Source organism: Solea solea, chromosome 7, assembly GCF_958295425.1.
Source record: "Solea solea chromosome 7, fSolSol10.1, whole genome shotgun sequence".
NCBI lineage: Eukaryota > Metazoa > Chordata > Actinopteri > Pleuronectiformes > Soleidae > Solea > Solea solea.
The window spans coordinates 23,884,100-23,904,184 of record NC_081140.1 but is presented as its reverse complement, the minus strand read 5'-3'; the positions used below and the strand labels follow the sequence as shown (position 1 = coordinate 23,904,184).

Sequence of the window (20,085 nt, the reverse complement as noted above, 5' to 3'; positions counted from 1 at the left end):
ATTAAAACCTCTGTGACCTTGAGTTCTCCATAAATGATTAAGTGGTAAACATATTAGAATATTAACGGGTTAAAAACGCATCTGTTTTCATAGTATAAAAGAAACTTTTTTTTTAAAAAGTAGTATAATTTTTTTTTGCTTTAATGTTTCAAGATGTCTTACGCAATGTTGTGGTCAGAATGTTCATAGACGTGCAAAGGGAAACATACAGTGTGTTTTGTTTGTGTACGGTGCACCACATTCCCCGACCAGTATGATGCTTAAAAACATCCAGGAATTTTTGGCAGGAGGATCAAAAGCCGAGAAAGTATCCTGTCAGTCAGATGCCCTTTGACATGTTGATTTGTAGATTAAGAGAAAAACATGAATAACCTCGGCTTCATCATTTGCCATTTTGTTCCCTTTGATCTTGGAGAAGCAGAAGTCAACTTCAGTCATGTGCCGATGTCTGAATAGGAAAGTTGAGTCAGGCGATGAAGAGGAAGTTGTTTTTGCTCCACATGATATTTTAGATGTTTTAAAATTACATCACTCGCGGGAAAATTTGCAAATCAAAGAATATTAATTATTTTTTACGACAGGAATCGGTTGTGGGTGGGTGTGAAGGGTTGGTTCTCTATTTGGAGCTGGGGCGATTACAGGAGAAAAAAAACATCCTACATTTGGTGACCATGTGCACTCTCCAAGCATCCCTGATTGAAACAAATGAGGCAAATAATTAGAAGTGTGGTCAGTTTACAGGGACGAGGCCTCTCCCATCAGAAAACAAACGACTTTACTTACACAGTTTGATTTTGAGAGATATTGCAATCAATGAAGCAGGATGCCACAACCTTCGTCCCGATGATTAATACAACACATGTGGCACCAGTGGCTTAATTTCTTTCAAGTAAGTGTTGTAAAAAAAATTAAGCCACTGTGTCTCATAATTTCCAATGTATACATTTTCTCCATTATCATAATAAAGTATAGTTATAAGACACATTTTTTATTAAAAAATAAAAAAAATAAATAAATAAGGAGTAAAGGACACAAATGAAAACACAATAATATAGATTTGTGTCACTTTCTTTGCGGTAATAGATGGGTCAAACTCTGTGTGTGATATTTTATTTACCATATAAAGTTAACATCCATAATAGCATTTGTATATGTAATGTATGTAATGATATTTTGGCATAATTTAACACAAGAAATGTGTTAAGAATTGTGGTGCATGCCTGGTGCATGGTAGGTAACAGCCAATAACTAGTATAGATATGTATAGATATGTATTAAAAAAGTAGTTATCCACAACTCACATTCTGGCATCTGCAACTAAATAATAATTATCCAAGATATCAATTCCCCTGGAATTATGACAGTTCAAAATTAAATTGTAGATATAATACATGGGAAACGTGAAATGAATTGTCCAAGGGAGAATCAAATTACCTGTACTGTATCTGTAATACAAATCCAGATGAGCTATTATTACCTGCAGAATTTGAATATTTCCATTTTAGTGGGCAGATAGTGCCATCCTCCGGAGAGGCACGGTACTGCAGCTCAGGTACCAAAGCAACGTCAGCAATGCGCTACGTGGAAGATGGAGCCAGGGAAAGAGGTTTCGACGGTGATGCTACGTTAAAGCTATAATCCTTCAGAATAAGAGCATGTATGCGCAACACGCGCTCCCAACCTCGTATTTGTATTATTTTTCACCCTCCAAAATATGTATGGCAAACATTTAAAGTATTTTTTATTTAAAATCATAAACACACCTCTAATAAATGCATTAAAACGATCTGTTTAACTTTTAATTTGAAAGGATTGTAAAGCTGCTAGCTGGCTGGATTCAAGGATTTTCTGGCTGTATTAAATGGAAGCAGTCGGACAACGTGAATGTTACAGGGCAAATAATCATGGATGCAGCATTGACAGACGATTAAAGACGACAGTGTCCCGTCCCGTTGACGTTGACTGACATTCAAAGTCTGCTTTCTCTGTGAACTGCGGCTTGTTTTGTCTTGCGGACGCGGCCAGTGTCAGGTTTCTGCGCTGGTACAGTGGTGAGGAAGCTAGCTGTCACTTTTTTCTTTTACAGCCACATCAGCAGCAGCAGCTGTGCTGTTAGCATCAACCACGTTAGCATCAAGCTGTGTTTGTGTGTCAGCCTTGTTGTCGTTCTCACTGTTATTAAAGTGCAGACTGCGTGTTGATGTGTCAGTGTGCGCTGCTTTTCTTGCAGAGATTTCATAATGGCAGACAGTATCATGAGCAAGGCTGCTACCATGGAGATCCCCATTAACAGCAATGGAGACACGGGGACTCTGCCAGAGGATGACAGCCTGGAGCAGGTCAGTCAGTCACTGTCACCCCTGAATCAGCATATCTCTATGCAAGACTTTGTTTCTTTGTTTCTTACTGTGTGTGACTGTGACTGCTGGTTAAAGGCCAACTGTCACCCACACAGGCCTGATAACACACATAGGCCTGCAGCTACTGTATGTACACTACATTTATCAGCACAACAGTGAAGCCAGTCACATAGATGTGTATTAAAAACACAAGCCTACGCTCCACACACGTGGTATGTTTGTGTTCTTTACGTCTGATATTGTAGCTTCATTTTTCTCCCAAGTGCATCACTTTAATGGCATATAGAATGAAGGGCATATACAGAATGAAACACAAGACAAAGAGGAGACATGTCCTAAAATAAGGAAAAACAAGGGGACATATGTATATGCACATATATGGACTCCGAAAATGCATGTTCATACATGAACTTTTAAATCAAAAGCACAATTTCCACAATCCACTTAATATCGATCGGTATCAAACTATGAAATACATGGTAACGTGGACTCTGTCATCATCTCTCATCAAATACTAAACAACAATTATCATAATAATAATAATGATAGTACGTTACACATGCAGCACACATTTGTGTAAATAAATATTATATAATTACTGTATAACAATAATAACACTGGTGAGATCAGTTATTAGCTTATGGTAATAGTAGTGAACGATTATGAACAAATAATAGTGGCTGTCAATGTAGCAGTAGCATCACATACAAAACATACAAACATACAATTTTTTTTTATATAGATAATTAAACACCATGTTAACAATCTTTTATGTATGTAGGTATGTTCATATGTTACCTGGGTTATTTAGTTTGATTTTACAAAATAAATGCACAATTTCTTCACATTTGAAATTATAACACGATGAACACTGTGATAGTATTTCTTGCCTTGTAAAACCAACTTCTTTGTTGTGACTCCATCAGGATTTGCAGCAGGTGATGGTCTCTGGACCCAACCTGAATGAAACCAGCATTGTCTCTGGAGGTTATGGAGGGCCAGCAGGGGGCATCATTCCAACCAGCGCCATCAAAGGTACTGCCAGAAAACCTGGATGCCATTTCTCACATAGGTTTTGCTTTGTTGTTTATTCTTGTGGGGAAAAAGCATCTGAGGAAGAGCCTGTTGTGCTTGAAACGTCACTGGCAGTAAAAAAAAAAAATACTTTCAAATGTCAGATTTAAGGTGTGCAGATCCTCTCCTGCTTTTTCACTGCTGCTCTATGAAGATTTTGTTCGTACAATTCAGTTTAAATGTTTTTACTGGAGGTGTGTGTCTGTTTTTCTATTGTGTTGTTTATTTGTTCACAGTACAAATGCAGTTTGTTCTGCAAACATTTCAAAACTGCATAGGTGGTTGCATCACTTGAAATGATCAAAAAAAACTATGGCAGTTTGATAAGGCCACAGACCAGTAAACTTAACCGGGTGCATCAAACTAACTGTTCACTCTTTGTTTTGAAGATTTCCCCAATAGAGGTTGACTGAAGACTCAAGTTTTAGTGTTGAAACAAAAAAAAAGCATAATTTGTAATCAGTGGCTGATTAATAGAAATGTATTAATTAAGCAGATGAATCGGTCTACCTCTACCTCCCATGATTCTCCACTTTGCAGTCACAGAGCGGTCATTACCTAATTCCCATACCAAGACTGTTTCCTCCTTGTATTTGAACGTGTCACTAGAGCGCTGCTGACCTCCGTGCTCATGGTTCATGTTACAAACATCCATATCCTATAGGGCCTGCAATTCGCTTCAACCCTGAGTATCTGGACAGAAGACGAGCCCCTGCATCAGGACCAGGTGGCTGTGTAACCCAACAACCCTTTTTTTCACCTTTTTTTTTTAATAAACATATATATATCTAAGTTAACCTTTACATGTTGGTCTGTCTTGGTCCCCCCCCCCCCCCCCCCCATAAACGTTTTTTGATATTGCTTGACCAAGGGAATTGTTTGCAGTCTTGCTTGTTCCTCTTCAACTCACAGCTTCAACAGCAAGGAATAGTTTGGCAGCTGTCAAAATTAGGGCTGCATTAACCTCATAGCACAGGCCTTTCACGTGAAATGTATCGCTGTGTCGGTGTCTGTTAAGGATGACCTCTGTAAAATGCACTTCGGATGAATGTTTCCAATGAATGTCATTGCTTGGCACTTGCCTTTCATGCCCTGAAGTCCATTTTCTTCATCCATTTTCCGCATGAGTTACCCGCACGTTGGATTATTTCAAAAACCCCGTCATGATGTGTCCTCCACCGCAGAGACTAACCTTTACCTTTCAGTTTGCCGCCTCAGCGCTTCAGCTGCATAACCCACTGACAAGCTCCTCTGACACATGCTCCACCGCCAGGCTTCCTCTCATCTTCACTCTTTTATCATCGCCATGCTCATTTCAGACATCCGCATGAAATCCAGAGGTATTTGTTTGCCTAAAAGCCAGTCTGCTGCCAGTCGACTTGCCCAACACACAGCCCAGCATCCAGGTATCACCCAGGCTCATGTCCACACTGTCCTCTTTCATGTCCCACAAGATTTCTGTAAAATCGCTGCCTCATTGTGGAATGAAGTTGATTAGAAGGTGCATTGTTGTTTTTTTTTTTATCTTTTAGGCTCATCAAACCATAATCCTGCCTCTTCAACTGAAGAGGTTACACGTGGTGTGGCTGTGGAGAAATTGGATAGTGTGAAGAAATGGGGAATCAACACGTACAAGGTATTGGGCCCTGTGTATTTACAGTTAATGAGTGGGTATTACTCCTATTTATCTCTGTTTTCTTTTTTCCCATAAACTTTTGAAAAGGAATCTGAAGGAATCTGTCACATAACTGTTACATAAGGGCAGTTTGGGGTGTCACCATCAATTCAGGAGTAGGAGTCGGTGACAACATAAACCAATCAGACTGGGACAGGGTGAAGGTGTTAGGGCGAAAAACCTGAACACAAAATAACACCGTTATACCAGTGAAGAAGAAATGATATAAATGGAAAGCATTGGCGAGATCACAGACAGAAAAGTTCAGTTCTTCAGCTGCAGAATATAAACTGAGCTATATAAATGTATTAATTAGGGGTGTCAAATGCAAATGACCTGGGGGCCAATGACTCTCTAGTCTCGTCTGTCCAGTCCTAGAGAAAAACGTGGGGTAAAAACAACTGCTGGTGGGTGATATGAGCTTAAACTGATGACAAAATATTCCACCATGATATCGCATTAACGATATTTATGATGACATTTCACGGAAATGTCATAGTAAAAGTGCTTGTTCTAATATGGAATGTTGTGTAATACATGTGCAGGGTTGACACCTCTGTTATAAATGATTGTTGGTTCCTCTTAAGCCATTGCCACACAAAGGTGATTTAGCCTATCAGCCCCCACGTGACACTGTGTTTTACTGCTTTCCTGACAAACACAGTAAAGCAGTCAAGCAGTGTTTTGAGATCGCACGCCGCCTGGCAACATTCCCATGCTGCACACAGGAAGTGATTCCGTTTCACTTCCAAGACTGACAAAACGCGAGGGAGGGAGCACAAACAGCAACTCCAGCTAGTGAGAAGACTGCAGTATGGCTGAAAATGCCCACAGTAGTGGAACAAACACCTGCCCCAGTTTGACAGGATAAATGTTCCCAGCGAGTTAGGAGCATTTATCCTGTCAAACTGCTCTGCAGCTCTCTACCCAGTAGCTTGGCAGGATAAATGCTCTATGCTACTAGGTAGTGGCATGGGCGGGGGTGGTGAGAGAGACATACAGAACATGATGTAGAAATGCGGAAGTATTCCTGGTAATTACCCAGAATTCCTCAGTAGGGTGACTAATATGACGCACTGTAGCTTTAAGTCGTCATTTCTCATTTTCTATTGACGCAGTACGGGGGGGGTCCTCTGGTAGAAGATCATATTGTGCGTGAACCTACTCGTCACTCATGTGTTCCGTAATCACGACTTCCAAATAAAAGACATCGAGTTATGTCATGCAAACTGTACGGTAATCAAAGCATTTGACATTTCTGTCTGTTCAGTGCACCCGACAGATGTTTTCCGAGCGGTTTGGCCGAGGCTCCCGAACAGTAGACCTGGAACTAGAGGCTCAGATTGACGTGTTGAGAGACACCAAGAGCAAGTATGAGCAGATCCTAAGACTCGCCACCGCACTCATCGATCATTTTCAAAGCATGGTTCAGACGCAGCAGGCTTTAGGAGACACCTTCACCGACCTCAGCCAGAAGTCACCAGAGCTGCAGGTACGGTGATGCCAAAGCCGCACACTCCCCCACGAACTGAACGTTTAATTGGTGATTTGGTGAAAAAGCTGAGTTTTTCTCTGCAGGATGAGTTTGGTTATAACGCAGAAACACAGAAGCTGCTGGGTAAGAACGGCGAGGCTCTGCTCGGCGCCATTAGCTTCTTTGTCTCCAGTGTCAACACCTTGGTCAACAAAACAATGGAGGACACTTTGTTGACCATTAAGCACTATGAAAATGCAAGGTAACAAACTGATTTTTTTGATTGGAATTAACCGAATGTTGGGCGATCGCCTGGTAGATGAGCGCCCGTGACTGCCTTGTCCTATTTTTCCACATACAGACTTGAGTTTGACGCCTACCGCTCTGATCTGGAGGAGCTGAGTTTGGGCCCAAGGGATGCAGCCGCCGTGGTTCGCATCGATATGGCTCAGCAAGACTACCAGATACACAGAGACAAATATGAAAGGCTGCGGAGTGACGTCACCATCAAACTCAAATTCCTGGAGGAAAACAAGGTTCGCAGTCTGCAATTTCTCACTTTTTTTAATGCCTAGAAATGGATATTTACTCAGTTTCCATAGGTGGCAGCATAGAGAAGTAGCATAAAATTACATAGGCAGTTATCACCAGACACACATGATGAGAGATCACACTCTTTCTATCACTGTCATAGTCATACTTGTTACAACCATCGCAACAAGACTAAGGAGACGCCCTCGTCCCAACAAGAAACCACCAGCAACAAGTAAAACAAATCATTTTAAAGGTTTGTTGAAACGAAGCACAAAATGTCTGCCAGGAGTCTGGCTGTGAGCAGTTTGGGGGCCACTGCAGCTGGGATGTGCAGGCCTCTTATACGGATTCCTCCCGTGCAGGGCCAATCAGCTCGCAGGATCCACCGAGACTCACTCCCACATGTCATTCACTCAAACATTCACACCTGCAACCCATCTCACACTCACATACACACAAGACACATACACACAAGGAAAAAAAGGAACCTCCCCCTTGCTCGATACAACCAAAATGCTTACATTTTGGTTGTTTTTTTATGTTGTACCACCAAACAGGCTATAGAATATCTAAGATCTAATCGACATTAAGCAGAATCCAGACATAAAAACATCACAAGACAAATTCAAGTTGTGAAACAGCCACAAACCAAAAGGAGTCAAACCAAAGTTGCTACTACAGCAAAACACAGAACCCAGACGTGAACTGTCACTGCCACAGCACAAAATAGGACACACACAAAGTTACTGAAATGCATCAAAACAGACTAAACTGGACTAAACCCTTTCCACCAAACAAAGGATTAGTGAAGTTTTACTACTGCATAAAATGGAAACCTCACCTAAAAGCTTACAATTGTCAGTCAGTCAATATTGTTTTGAAACAGGTCAGCAATAATCTCCACCAGATTAAAGGCAGGTAAAGGCTTTCAAGATGTGGACAACGTTGTTAAGTCTAATATTTTTTAAGTTAATTTTGTGATTTTACTGCTTTATTTCTACATCTAGGCAAAAAAAGCAAATTATTTTAAAATGGGGAAAATCAGCGAGAGCAGGTCAGACTACGGGAAGCGCAGTAATAATTACTGTGCAAAGAGGCACAGACCCATAAACCATGCTATTAAATTAGATTATAATAACTTCAATGATAAAGCACATCACACACAATGCTCGCGTCTGCAGATCCTCTTTGACACTTTATCTGAGAGGAACGTACAGATTATTTTTGAGTTGCGTCTCTAGGAATTGATTCGAGACGTCAGTTAACATCATCTTAGACATTTTTCTAAACTGTGTTTGTGATGGCTGACGTCTGACATCTCCTTTTCTGTTGTTTTCTCCAGGTGAAGGTGATGCACAAGCAGCTGCTTCTCTTCCATAATGCCATCTCAGCTTACTTTGCTGGCAACCAGCAGCAGCTGGAACAAACTCTGATACAGTTCAATGTAAAGTTGCAGCCCCCAGGATCACAAAAGCCGTCCTGGTTGGAGGAGCAGTAAAGGGGGGAGAATGTGCCGACATTAAGGTTAGACGGTCAAGATCGCCGCTGTGTAATGGAGTATATTGTAGGATCAATAGTGGCCAGTGAGATGGAAAAGCTAGAGAAATCAGTTTTGTAAAGTTTTACAGTATCACTTATTTTACACATCAGATGTATTTACTTTTTATGTTGTTAAGTCGCAAAATATCCTATTTTTTACTTTTAGTTATTCTTTTAGGTACACAATCGATTACATAAGGCCAAGTCCTCAGCAGTTTTGCACATGCTTTATTTTCGTTTTTAATGTTGTCTAAAGCGTTATCAGGTAATTCCTCCAATCGCATTAAAACGTCAGTGGGAAAATGTCAAAACGATTATGAAAATACCGTCTGAAATTGTGTTTATTTTCATGCATGCATGAAAGTTTTTGAATCAAACTCACCGGGATTTAACATAGTGGTTTTGTGGACTGGTCAGTTTACAGTTAACTTGCAAAGGAGGGATAAAAACATAGTGAATCTAGTGAAATATTCTCTTACCCGAGATATAAATCGTAATTACCTACAGTACAGATTTGATATGTGTAGATACAAATCCGGCATTTGTCTTTTTTACTCCACCGTTTACATGGAATCAAGCCTCAGAACTCGATGACAAACACAAACACGCCATTGTTAAGAAATCGAAAACGAAACCACAGCGGCCAGTGTATGAGTGGACCATGTGTGAGCAGATCGTGCCAGAATTTGAGGCTTATTTTCGAAGTATTTATAACACGTACAGTACAGTGTATGGAAAGACACATGATTACAATCACAATAAATTCAGTGTCTCTTCATAGACGAGGGTGTATGAATAGGTATCTTCTTGTCTTATGTGATTTATTTCCAGTTTCCAGTGTTTGTAACATAAATTCTCCACGTTACGTAAAAAAAAAACAACCTCTTTTAAATTCTCGTTAGCTGACCTAGTCTTTGTCCTATTCTTCATTTCCAATAAAGTCTGCTGGATGTTCTGTTTCACTGACCAGTGCGGTTTGACACAATTCTGTCCCCCTTTGATATGGGAAGCTTTCACAGATGTATATGCAGAAAACCCACAATGTATGTAATATGTACGTATATGGCAATACAGTGTGATATATCTCTTGACGTGCCGTACATGACTTTCATTCTCATAAATCCTGCTTTCTAATGAATTATGCACTTCTGTGAACAAGACACACTAGTGTGCTACACTAGCTCAGTTTCATTTCTTTTTAAAGTAAATGAAATATGACAAAACAGTACAAAAGAACGGTCTGTGCTCATCATTTAGGTCATTTATTTACAGGAAATCATCTTTTTTAATTTTCCTTTACCTCACCAGATTAACAAAGCACAACAAAACATGCTTTCAGCTGTTGTCCATATGGTTTAATTGTTGTATTTAAACAATAATTAAGAGTCAGTTTGTCAGCTGCAGGCAAATGTATTGGGGTGTACAATCGTCCTTAACATCTGGCGAGCTGAGTGTGCTGTTTTGTGTTTTTATGCAGTTCAGTTTCAGGCAGTTTAAGCACATAATTAATATGAATAGAGCCATTCATTTTGTACAAGATGGCAACACATTGGAAAAGTGAATGGGGGATTAGAGGATATGAAACCACATGAGTTCTGGATTACAACCCTCGGTATCTGTGCGCACTCTTGAGACACAGAAGTCTATTTTGAATGATATTATCACAGTGAATGAAAAGTAAGCAGGATTTATGAAGTGTCTGCACTCTGCAGCAATACAAGTTTGGATGATTCCCTTTTCCTCACCCACCTAAACCCAGTTGTCAGTACAGAACAATTAAATATATTATTTATTATTATAATCTCAACTGTACCTCATTAGGCCTCAATAAGTGTCTGATTTATCTTAAAATGACAAATAGCTCCCGCACGTTTGGTCTTAGTAGAATGCGTAAACACGTATATTAAATGACTGCCTCAGACTTTCTGTCTCGCAGACGTTGTTAAAATTCCCCTTTCACATTTTAAGGCTTATTTACATCTAATCTTACAGGCGGGGGCGGGGGGATCTCAGCATGAGTGAAGATTACGCTCACTTGTACTGACTCAACAGCAAACATCATTTCACAGAGATTCTGAAAAGATTCGCCCTACATTAAAGGCAGATTTACAGAGAAAATGGTTATCTTGAAAGGTGGGCGAGTGAATTTAACACGTTCTTGTAGTGACTTGTAGGTAAACGTTAGTCCACTGAAATTCAAATGAAGCAATGTTTTATAATCGATCACACATTGAGGGAAAAAAACAAAAAAACTCTAACTTTAGGTTTCTCAAAGGGAATGAAAGCTATCACTGCCAGGGCTTATCATTTTCAGGTCAGAGTTGAAGTGCTTGCTGATGTTGCTGCTGCACACATTCAAACAAATATCACTGTGTGAGCTGCTCAAGTGGCTTAATGTTTAACCAAAGCGTGTCTATGTGATCTTGCATTTTCTGAGACAACAAAAAGTAATAGGCTATACAAACGTTTCAGCTGTGAGACGCTGATTATCTTGAAGTAGCATGTTCAAGGTGTGATTGAAACAGTTTTTTTTTTGTGTGTGTGTGTGTGTTCTGGACCTAAAAAGTGACCTTTAAGATATTGATTTGTGTTCCTTCTTCCTATCAGTCAGGACTTTAATCACATTGGTCATTGAGTCTATAAATCCAGCGAAGTGCTCACAGAACAGCTGCCGGACAGCAAACACGGCGGGGCCATAGACTGCAGCCAACAAGTCAAAACACTTCAGTAAGAAAGAAAAAAAAGCCCATAATCCCTCCTGGTGGGAAGGTGTGTGGACATAAATGTCTTTCCTGGGCGTGTCGAGCACACTCAGGTTGTTTCGACACACTTTGCTTTTTCCTGCCTGATGTCATTCTCTGCTGTGGACCTGGTCAGGACAAGAGTGAGTGGGCAATGAGGAGACGCAAACAGATAAATAATGAAGGATAATAACGCTGCCGACTCACAACCAAAGGTAAGTGGATTTCTTGACCTTTCATGACAAAGATTTAAATACATGAATAGCATTTTTAGATGTGGGAGCTGATTACAAAGATAATAGACGTGTAGGCGCGTGTGACTCTGTCTTTACTAACTTTTTCATAACATTATTCACTCAATTTAAATTGACAAAATAATTCGATCTGCTGTAATGACTGTATAGAATAGCAAAGGAGTATTTCCAGAATCTCTGTGGGTCAGGTTGTGTTTTGACTCAGTAGTAGCAACAGAAGTGGACACAGATACTTTCCCTTTGAGCCATATTTAGAGCCCTTCATAACATGCGACAGCTACACTTTTTTATTGTTTTGGCAGCTCACTTGTGCCATAAAATCAGATTGATTCCATGATAACCCCATCCTGGTGGGTGAGAGGATAAGTATTTAAAGTGAAACCTCTGGAGGACCAAAGATGGTGTCAGTTTTCTGTCACTTGGACTAAATCAACTATTTTCAATGTAATAACGTCAAGTTTAAGACAGGGAGTTGTTTTTTTCCCAGCTATACACATGAGCACATGACTCCATTGTCCTACTGGAACAAAGCAGACCAGACCTGTGTGACAGAACATGTCACACAGGCTCAATTCCCATGGTTTTGAATGTTTTTATACCTATTATAACATTTCCCAGAGAGACAAAAGGGACCCACGGGTTTACAGCATAAGTAAGCAACAATGGACTTAGTTAACAGGTTTCCAACCATGATGTTGCAGTCTCCCTGTAGCCAACATTAAACTTAAATGTCAGAGAACAGAAGAGCATACACTTGTTAACAGTACTTCCAAGAGGTTTCTCTCAGTCTACAATAAGATCCAGGTGATTTGCATATTTTTCAGGATTGTGTTTGCTTCTTCACCCTTCCCTGCACACAGTTGCTTGCAGCTGTAGTAGCGAGGGAGTGTTTGTAATTGTGTCCACACCCTGTATTTCGGTCTGAATGCATCATCCTAACTGACGACATTGTGTCAGTCCTCCTGCACAGTGGCTGCACCACTCGCTCTCTATAAAAACACTCGTTCCGCACAACTTGTATTTCCCTGCAAATTCACTGTAGGCTTTAATCCTGCAGATCATGAAAGTATCCCACACCTTCTGAAGAACTCTTTTCCAAAAGATGCAACCTGGAGGTCCTCCCACTTCCCCATCTCTACCAGCACCAGCACCAGCACCAGCACCTCCTCCTCCTCCTCCTCCTCCTCCTCCTCCTCCTCCTCCACCACCTCCACCACCACCTCCACCACCACCAGGCCTCCATGGCCTGGGTCTCTTTCCCAAGGGGGAGCACCGGCGCTCCAAGATGCGCAATTTCAACTGGGAAACCCTTCCCAAACACAGTGTGGTAGGAAAGCACAACATCTGGACCTCGGATGCGATTGATGGAGAATATGAGCTGGACACTGACCACATAGAAGAGCTTTTCAGCCACAAGCAGCAAAAACTCAAGGCCCTGAATCGCCAGAAACTAGTAACTGCTGGCTCAGGAGGGGAATTGGTAAGTATGGTCATATATACCGGGCCTTTCTTTACATCTGTTGCAATCTGCATTCTCACCTTTATATGTCTTTATATACTAATTCTTCCACACTGGCCCTTGAAGCCCCAGTTGCAATGCATTGAAACGGCTGGATTTGTGTTGTGAAATGCTGACACGTTGAGCTGGATTGATTTTCTCCCTCTGTAGGGTTGAAGTTGAGATTAAATAGGACACATTCTTACAGTGATTCCCCTCAGCACTTCATCATGACATGAATTCTTGAAATTGTACGAGTATGTTTCCAGGATGACAATAACTGTACTGTCTGTACTGTCTTGTCTTTTGATGTAGAATCCCTCAGTACATGGGTGGAGTTAATTCTAAATATATGTTTGCTAAAGGCGGGTTGTGCTCTATTATTTGCTCACTCATCTTTGTGATGTTAAGCCACAGAGACAAAATCAACTTTTGGCATCTATGTTTTTGTCACTAGTGGCTGAGTTGAGGTCAAATTGTATCTGAAGAAAAAGCTGCGTTCAAAATGACTTACCTCTCTGGTATCTCTCCCCGATTATTCAATACTATCAACTCTTGGAATTCTTAACCTTTGGATTCAACTGTTTGGAAAGATGAGGCGTCTCTGACACCGCTCCAGACAACAGTGAAATCAACCCCACAACTGACAAACTGATAACATCCAGGTCTGTTTCTGTTTTCAGGTTTCCATCCTCAGCTCCAAGAGGAGCATGAACGTTGGAATTTTCCTGAAGCAATTTAAGCGGTGAGTCAGTGGTCGTATACTCGAGATTCGGTAATCCGGCAGGATTTCGATGTACAGTATAACAACACGGGCATGAGGCGCGCAGATTATTCTGAGACATGGCTGCCTCACACTCACACACCGCTCAGTGCCAGCGTGTCCTGGCATGTCGGATATATACACTGCTCCACAGCTCCAACAGGTTGCCTCCCTAAGATAAACCCACAGGTCAATTACGGTGGATGTATTATAAAAATAATGCTGAAGGCTATTTTGCACATGGTGCAGATCTGACAGGAAATGGAAAAATACCCCAGCACTGTTGACAGTGACCATATATGATGAGCCTTTGTGTGACAATAGTTGGAAATGTCACAATCAGCAGAACAGAACAATTTACTGTAGCTCTTCACCGTCTAACGATAGTGTGTGTATGTCTTTCTCTATTAAAAGTAGAAATGTTTTACGTCATGTGTTTTGCTGACGACTGACATGCCAGGGGTGTTGCAATTTTGCAAAGATGCTTGTGCAGGTAGAGGCTTGTTACACTGAGCGGCCCACAGTTTTCCAGCAATGCAATTGTGGTATTAACATGACAAACGTCTCTCATGAAATGCCCCATTCGCCCTGATGAAAAACATGAAAATATCTGGTGATGAAAGAACTGACACCCCCACCCCTCCACCCCCCACCGTCTGTCTGTCCACCTCACCCCCACAGGCCTGTAAAAGAAATGATTGAAGAGATAAAATCAGGAAGTAGTCTCTGTTTTGGTTCTGGAAAACTGAGGGAGCTGTGCAAGCTGATGCCAGATGAAATGGAGGTACTGGTGTCATTTCTTTCTACTGTGTCATATAAACCTTCTACGTTCTTCTCCGTTTCTGATTTGACCCGGATTTTCCACTGTATGCAGGTGAAGCAGCTGGTCAATTTTAAGGGCGACCATTTCGCTCTCCCTGAAGCAGATCTGTTCATGCTAATGCTGGTCAGGATTCCAAGGTGAAATACCTGTGGTGCAATTCCAGGTATCACTTTTGTTGAGAGTGAGCGTTGATTTATTAACGATGGAAATTCCGTGTCCGACAGCTATGAGGAGCGTCTCGGCAGTTTGGTGCTCAAAGAGGAATTCTTCCCTCTCATGGACGAAATAAAAACATTCATTGGCACATTGACTACTGCTGGAAATGGTATTTGTTTGTTTTCCTGGATTCCTGATTTTCAAACTTAATCAGAGCTCAGATATTGAATTCACCATTTTTGTGAATCTTCTTCCAGAGCTGCTGGAGTCTGATCATCTCCACTCTATCATCCGGCTCGTACTGAAGACTGGAAATTACATGAATGCGGTGAGTTTAAAGTATGTGACAGCAGATTCTTGTTTTTTTATTTTATTTTTTTTATTGAATCTCTAATTGTTTTTGTATTAAATGTGATCACAGGGTAGCTACGCAGGCAGTGCAGTTGGCTTCCGAATGGCTTCTCTGTTGAAATTAGTGGACACGAAAGCAAACAAACCTGGAATGAATCTCATGCATTATGTCGTGATGGCAAGTATCTGATATCATTTCACTGCATTTGGAATCTAGAGTCTGTTTTTTTGTGATTATTTTTATACAAACTTGTTATACAAATTCACTACAGCAAGCTCAGAAGTCAGACATGGCCCTGCTGAAATTTCCAGAACAACTCCAAAGCATTGAAGCTGCTGCACGGTAAACAGTCTAAATGCAAACATTAACACTTTTTAACACTAGCTCTTCTATTATAATTATTCTTTTTTCTTCTTCATTATTTCAGGATAAATAAAGGTGATGTTGAAGCAGAGTTTCGAAGGCAGTTAAAGAAAGTACAGGATGCCAAGGTGTACACGCTGAAGCAGGAAGACCTGAAGGCACAGACGGAAGATTTTCTAAAGGTGAGACTGAGTTTGTGTGAACTATGATGCCGATGGCGCGCTTTGATGTCTTTATCTGTGCTCCTTCTAGGAAGCTGAGCTCTGCTTGACAGAAATAGAGGCCGACTTTCAGGTACTGCAGTCTGTGAGCGACTCTGTGGCTGAGTACTTCTGCGAGGACCCGGAGAAGTTCAGGCTGGAGGAATGCTGCTCCATTTTCAACTCCTTTTGTGAAAGATTTCTCCGGGCCATGCATGTAAGCATATTTATATACACTCTATATGTTCTGGTAGGTTTTCTTCATCTGGGGTAAATTAGAGCAACGTAATGCAATATGTGTGTGTTTTACCTGCAGGAAAACAAGGCCCGGGAGATAGCAGAGGTGACGCGGAGACACAGAGATAGACTGCAGTGCGCTGTCAAGCGCAGGTCCACAGCTACTTGCTCCAGTCAGGAAATGGAGGGTGTTGCATTGGAGTCTGTACTTCAGAACTTCCTTACCAATCGTGTCTCTCGCAGGAGATCTGGGAGACCCCTGTCCACTCAAGGAAGCCCTGCGAGCGGCAGCCCAAAGAATGGAAGCTTATCAGAAATTACCTCACATGCAAATCTCCTCAGTGTTAATCAAAAAACAGGTGGCTCATTTCAAACCAAGGAGATTGGCGGAAAAGAGTGGAACTCGGCAGACGAGCTCACACAGGCGTCTTCACAAAGCAAAGACCAGTCGACTGGCGAGGTCAGCGAGGCAGAGACTGTCATTCCTCATGAGGCAGAGGTGAAAACAACCCAAAAGGACGACTCGAAAGGATTTACACATCCAAACAATAGGACCACCAGCATCTCCTCCTCGGCCACCCCTGATGATGACGAGGAGGAGGATGTACAGGACAATACTGAGGAGGAGGCACAAAAGTTGCGCGAGGCATCTAAAAAAGTGTTGCGCTACCAGAACAGCCGGGGCAGTGTCTCGTCTGCAGAGTTTTCTCTGGAAAATCAGAAATCTCCCAGTGCGACTTCCAAGTTGCCTCGTCAGCGCACCCTCGATGAGGAAACAGACCGGTATCCCGGAGACCCAACCAACGAGGACCTGATCAGATTTTTGATCAATCCTTCTTCCAACTCATGTAACATTAGTCGCCGCCATACTCTCCCCTCCAAAATCCCGAAAACGGAGGAGGAGGAGGACGATCTGTGGGATCAGCCTCCAATCAGGACGCCTAAGAATCCTACGGCAAGAGAAAACGGGAAACTTCCTGAAGACGCTGCTGAACCCAATCCCTCAAAACAAGTATTGGATTTTCCCGGCACGTGTCACAACTTTAAACAATCTGATGCCGAACAACAACCGCATGTTCCTTCAGACCATGCTCTGAATGACAGACACGGGGATCAAAACCAAGAGGGCAAGTCAGTGGAACCCTCAGGGAACCACGTGCAAAAGAATAATGAAAATATTCCCCCCAAGAGTATGTGGAATAAGACCGACACTTCTGGACTGTTTTATAGCTTCTTCAAACGCCTGGGAGATATTGGCAAACAGCAGAGCAGCAAGGAAACGGTTCATAAAGGCAGCAGTTCTGAGGTTTAGAGTGGAAAACATATGCTTTTTAAAGTCCCTGTAAAGCAACGTGAGAGATTCTCATCCTCACACATTATATGTGGCTGAAAACTGTTCAGGGATTTTTAGGCGTGTTTGGCACGATGATGCAGCAGAGTCACAATGACCCGAGATGTTGCTGAAAAAACCTGTGACAAAATCAAAGGAGATATTTTCATCACTCAGCAGGGACTTAAAAGTCAGGGAATAGTTTCCTCGCCGATGTCGTAAATGTTAATGAGATGGAGGAAGAGAAAGTGGCTTGAAAGTGGGAAAAAGAGAAAGTGTGCAAAGTTGTCGGGTCGTGTTTTGCTGAGGAAAGGTCATTGTGTGTGTTGTACCACTAGATGGCAGTATGCAACAGTAATGTTGTTGAGAAACGGGGTGGTGGTGATTTGAGGGTCTGTGTCAAGTAAGACAAGGGAATGATGAGAAGAATGCAAGAACATTTTCTTGGACAATTTGGAATCCGATGGATGAACCAGTCAGTTATTACAGTGTGTTATTCAATACACGTTGAATGTTAAGTGTTTGAATAATGGTAGATTGTTCAAAAATGTATTTAATTCTCAGTTTGATTGCTATTTTTGATACTTTGATAGATTTCCTTGCTCTGTTTTCTCTTTTAAAACGATGGATGTCTGTTTCTCTCTCCCCCGCCGCTGTTGTTTGTACACATGCACATCGAAAATGCAAAAGGTCATGACATGCGTGCTCTCAGGGTCTCATTCAATTCAGCCATTGTTTCGGTCTTAAATGGCTCAGTGTTGCAAACGCAGAGCTGAGCCACAGACTGTCAGTGGCAGAGAGATGAAGAGGTTATTGGAAACTACCAGGCCGCCTCTATTCCCCCCCGACACACTGAATATGTTAATTTGCATCTGTTTATGTAACTTTGTTGGGAGTTGTGCCATAAACAGTTACAAAGGTTAGCATTTCAGGACTATGATGTCCAGATATCTGACTGAACGCTTACCTGCTGTTCGCATAATTATGTAAATAATTATCCATGTCATATTTATTTGATAATAATATTTATAAGTAAAAATTGTGCTAAATTGTGATTGAGAGTGTTAAAATAAACGCACACACAGTTTGGTTAACTAATCCCCACCTGTTCTTTTGTTGCCTTTGCTCTATATTCAGAAATAAAAAAATAAATGATATAATATATAAACATATACAATGCTGGCTCCACTCTGAATGAGCTTGTGTGAATAGTATTATTGTAATTTGTTTGAAAAGAGCGGGGAAGGGGAAAAAGCATTTTCTATTTTGCATTGTGGCTCGGTCTCATTTTAAAACAGTTTTACTGCAGGTTCCTCTCTCACAAGAGTGATGAGAGCTTTCAGGTTTAAGACAAAACAAAGAACACTTCTCATCTTTGTGTAAACATGAACAATATAAAAATAGCATCTATTTTACTGAGCGGTTGTTGTTGTTATTACATAGAATTCTCAGTTCCACTTTAATTCCCTTCAGAGCCTGTTTTATGACATAAAAATACACTGATACTTATTTTTAACTTCAAATCATACTCCCTCTGTTATACATGCTGCCTATTATTTGACTGTATTATCTTATGTGGCTATCTAATGCCAAGTAATTGCTGTCGACAGCAGTGATTATATTATGCGTGTTGTCTTAATAAAAGCTGCTGTAAAGAAAATCCATTGTCAGCGGTTTAGCCCATTATAATTTTTGCCCAAACTAATTTGACAGGTTTTAATGTTTGGTGCAACAGAAATGTGGAGTTACTGCACCCACAGTCTGTGTTGTGCTGCCTGATCACTGCCCCTGCTCCTCCTCCTCCTCCTCCTCCTCCTCCTCCTCCTGCTTCTGCTTCTGCTGTCTGGCAAATGCAGCAGCCATCTTGACTAAACCACGGCGATGGGAAGCAGTCTCCATGGCAACTCGCGTTGCAGAATGAAACCCAGAGATGATTGTATTTGCCCCTCACCCCAGGCCCCACCCCCAACAAACTCCCCTCTGCCTGCACCAACACAGCCGCCTCACACAGTGAGTGCATCCACATTACAACACACTGCCACCTTGTTTCCTAAGGGTTTACATTTAGGGCAGAAGTTGATGCTTATTAAATGTAAACATGTTGTTTTAAATATTTTGACACCATTTAAAAATGTAACGCAAATATGTTATACGAGAATGAATATCTTTAAGTTTCCGTCCGTGCGTTACAGATAACGTGTTGATGCTGCACCTCATTTGCAATGTAACACACAAAGGGCTGCATGGAGCTGTTTATTGATTAATCAATGATTAGACGACTACTAAATTCATCAATAACGCCGTTGTTGTTTTTGACGAAATAAAAAACAAATTGTCTGATTTCAGCTTCTCCAATGTGAAAAATGTTTTGTTTCCTCCGCTTCCCGATGACAGTTAAATGAATATCTTTGGTTTGTATATAAAACTAAACACATTATTAGTCACTTATGACAATATTTATTAGACTGAACTGAAATTTGACTTTAAAAGATTATGAATTGCATATATGCATATATGTCAAATCATTCAGCCTTAATTTACATAAAGCACACATATACGTACATGTGTATATTGACCATCCCCCCACTTTCCCACAATTAAGAGAGAAAGAGAGATTAAGCTTCCATTAGATTGAGGTTAGACTGTTTACCTCATCATTCTCTTGAGTGTTTTTTTGTCCTGTCCATAATTATGTATATAAATAGACTCATC

At 41.2% G+C, this 20,085-nt stretch overlaps 2 protein-coding genes across 5 annotated transcripts; both read left to right on the top strand.

Moving 5' to 3' along the window:
* The first annotated feature begins 1,836 nt into the window (after nucleotides 1–1,836).
* Nucleotides 1,837–9,747, top strand: LOC131463209 (arfaptin-2-like). 4 transcript variants are annotated; one of them, XM_058634977.1, is made up of 10 exons: nucleotides 1,837–2,051; nucleotides 2,231–2,339; nucleotides 3,287–3,395; nucleotides 4,099–4,161; nucleotides 4,754–4,840; nucleotides 4,967–5,070; nucleotides 6,380–6,601; nucleotides 6,688–6,845; nucleotides 6,945–7,119; nucleotides 8,460–9,747. In XM_058634977.1, the coding sequence occupies exons 2-10, from the start codon at nucleotides 2,241–2,243 to the stop codon at nucleotides 8,613–8,615; spliced, it is 1,173 nt and encodes a 390-aa protein (XP_058490960.1). In that variant the 5' UTR covers nucleotides 1,837–2,051; nucleotides 2,231–2,240; the 3' UTR covers nucleotides 8,616–9,747. The 4 variants fall into 4 exon arrangements, with proteins under 4 accessions (XP_058490960.1, XP_058490961.1, XP_058490962.1 ...); XM_058634978.1 differs by lacking the exon at nucleotides 4,099–4,161; XM_058634979.1 differs by lacking the exon at nucleotides 4,754–4,840.
* Nucleotides 9,748–11,302: 1,555 nt separating this feature from the next.
* Nucleotides 11,303–19,723, top strand: LOC131462965 (FH2 domain-containing protein 1-like). The gene is made up of 12 exons (XM_058634556.1): nucleotides 11,303–11,612; nucleotides 12,709–13,131; nucleotides 13,833–13,894; nucleotides 14,594–14,696; nucleotides 14,787–14,872; nucleotides 14,960–15,060; nucleotides 15,149–15,219; nucleotides 15,313–15,420; nucleotides 15,515–15,585; nucleotides 15,671–15,788; nucleotides 15,859–16,023; nucleotides 16,123–19,723. Exons 2-12 carry the CDS (start codon nucleotides 12,754–12,756, stop codon nucleotides 17,353–17,355), a joined length of 2,496 nt encoding a protein of 831 aa, XP_058490539.1. The 5' UTR covers nucleotides 11,303–11,612; nucleotides 12,709–12,753; the 3' UTR covers nucleotides 17,356–19,723.
* The last annotated feature ends 362 nt before the right edge of the window (nucleotides 19,724–20,085 follow it).

Excerpts from the sequence above, each read along its gene's own strand:
- LOC131463209 (XM_058634977.1), top strand. The coding sequence starts at position 2,241 with ATGGCAGACAGTATCATGAGCAAGGCTGCTACCATGGAGATCCCCATT. Across the intron at positions 2,340-3,286 it reads AGGATGACAGCCTGGAGCAG|GATTTGCAGCAGGTGATGGT; the intron begins GTCAGTCAGTCA and ends TGACTCCATCAG. Across the intron at positions 4,841-4,966 it reads ACACACAGCCCAGCATCCAG|GCTCATCAAACCATAATCCT; the intron begins GTATCACCCAGG and ends TTTATCTTTTAG.
- LOC131462965 (XM_058634556.1), top strand. The coding sequence starts at position 12,754 with ATGCAACCTGGAGGTCCTCCCACTTCCCCATCTCTACCAGCACCAGCA. Across the intron at positions 13,132-13,832 it reads CTGGCTCAGGAGGGGAATTG|GTTTCCATCCTCAGCTCCAA; the intron begins GTAAGTATGGTC and ends TTCTGTTTTCAG. Across the intron at positions 14,873-14,959 it reads ATGCTGGTCAGGATTCCAAG|CTATGAGGAGCGTCTCGGCA; the intron begins GTGAAATACCTG and ends CGTGTCCGACAG.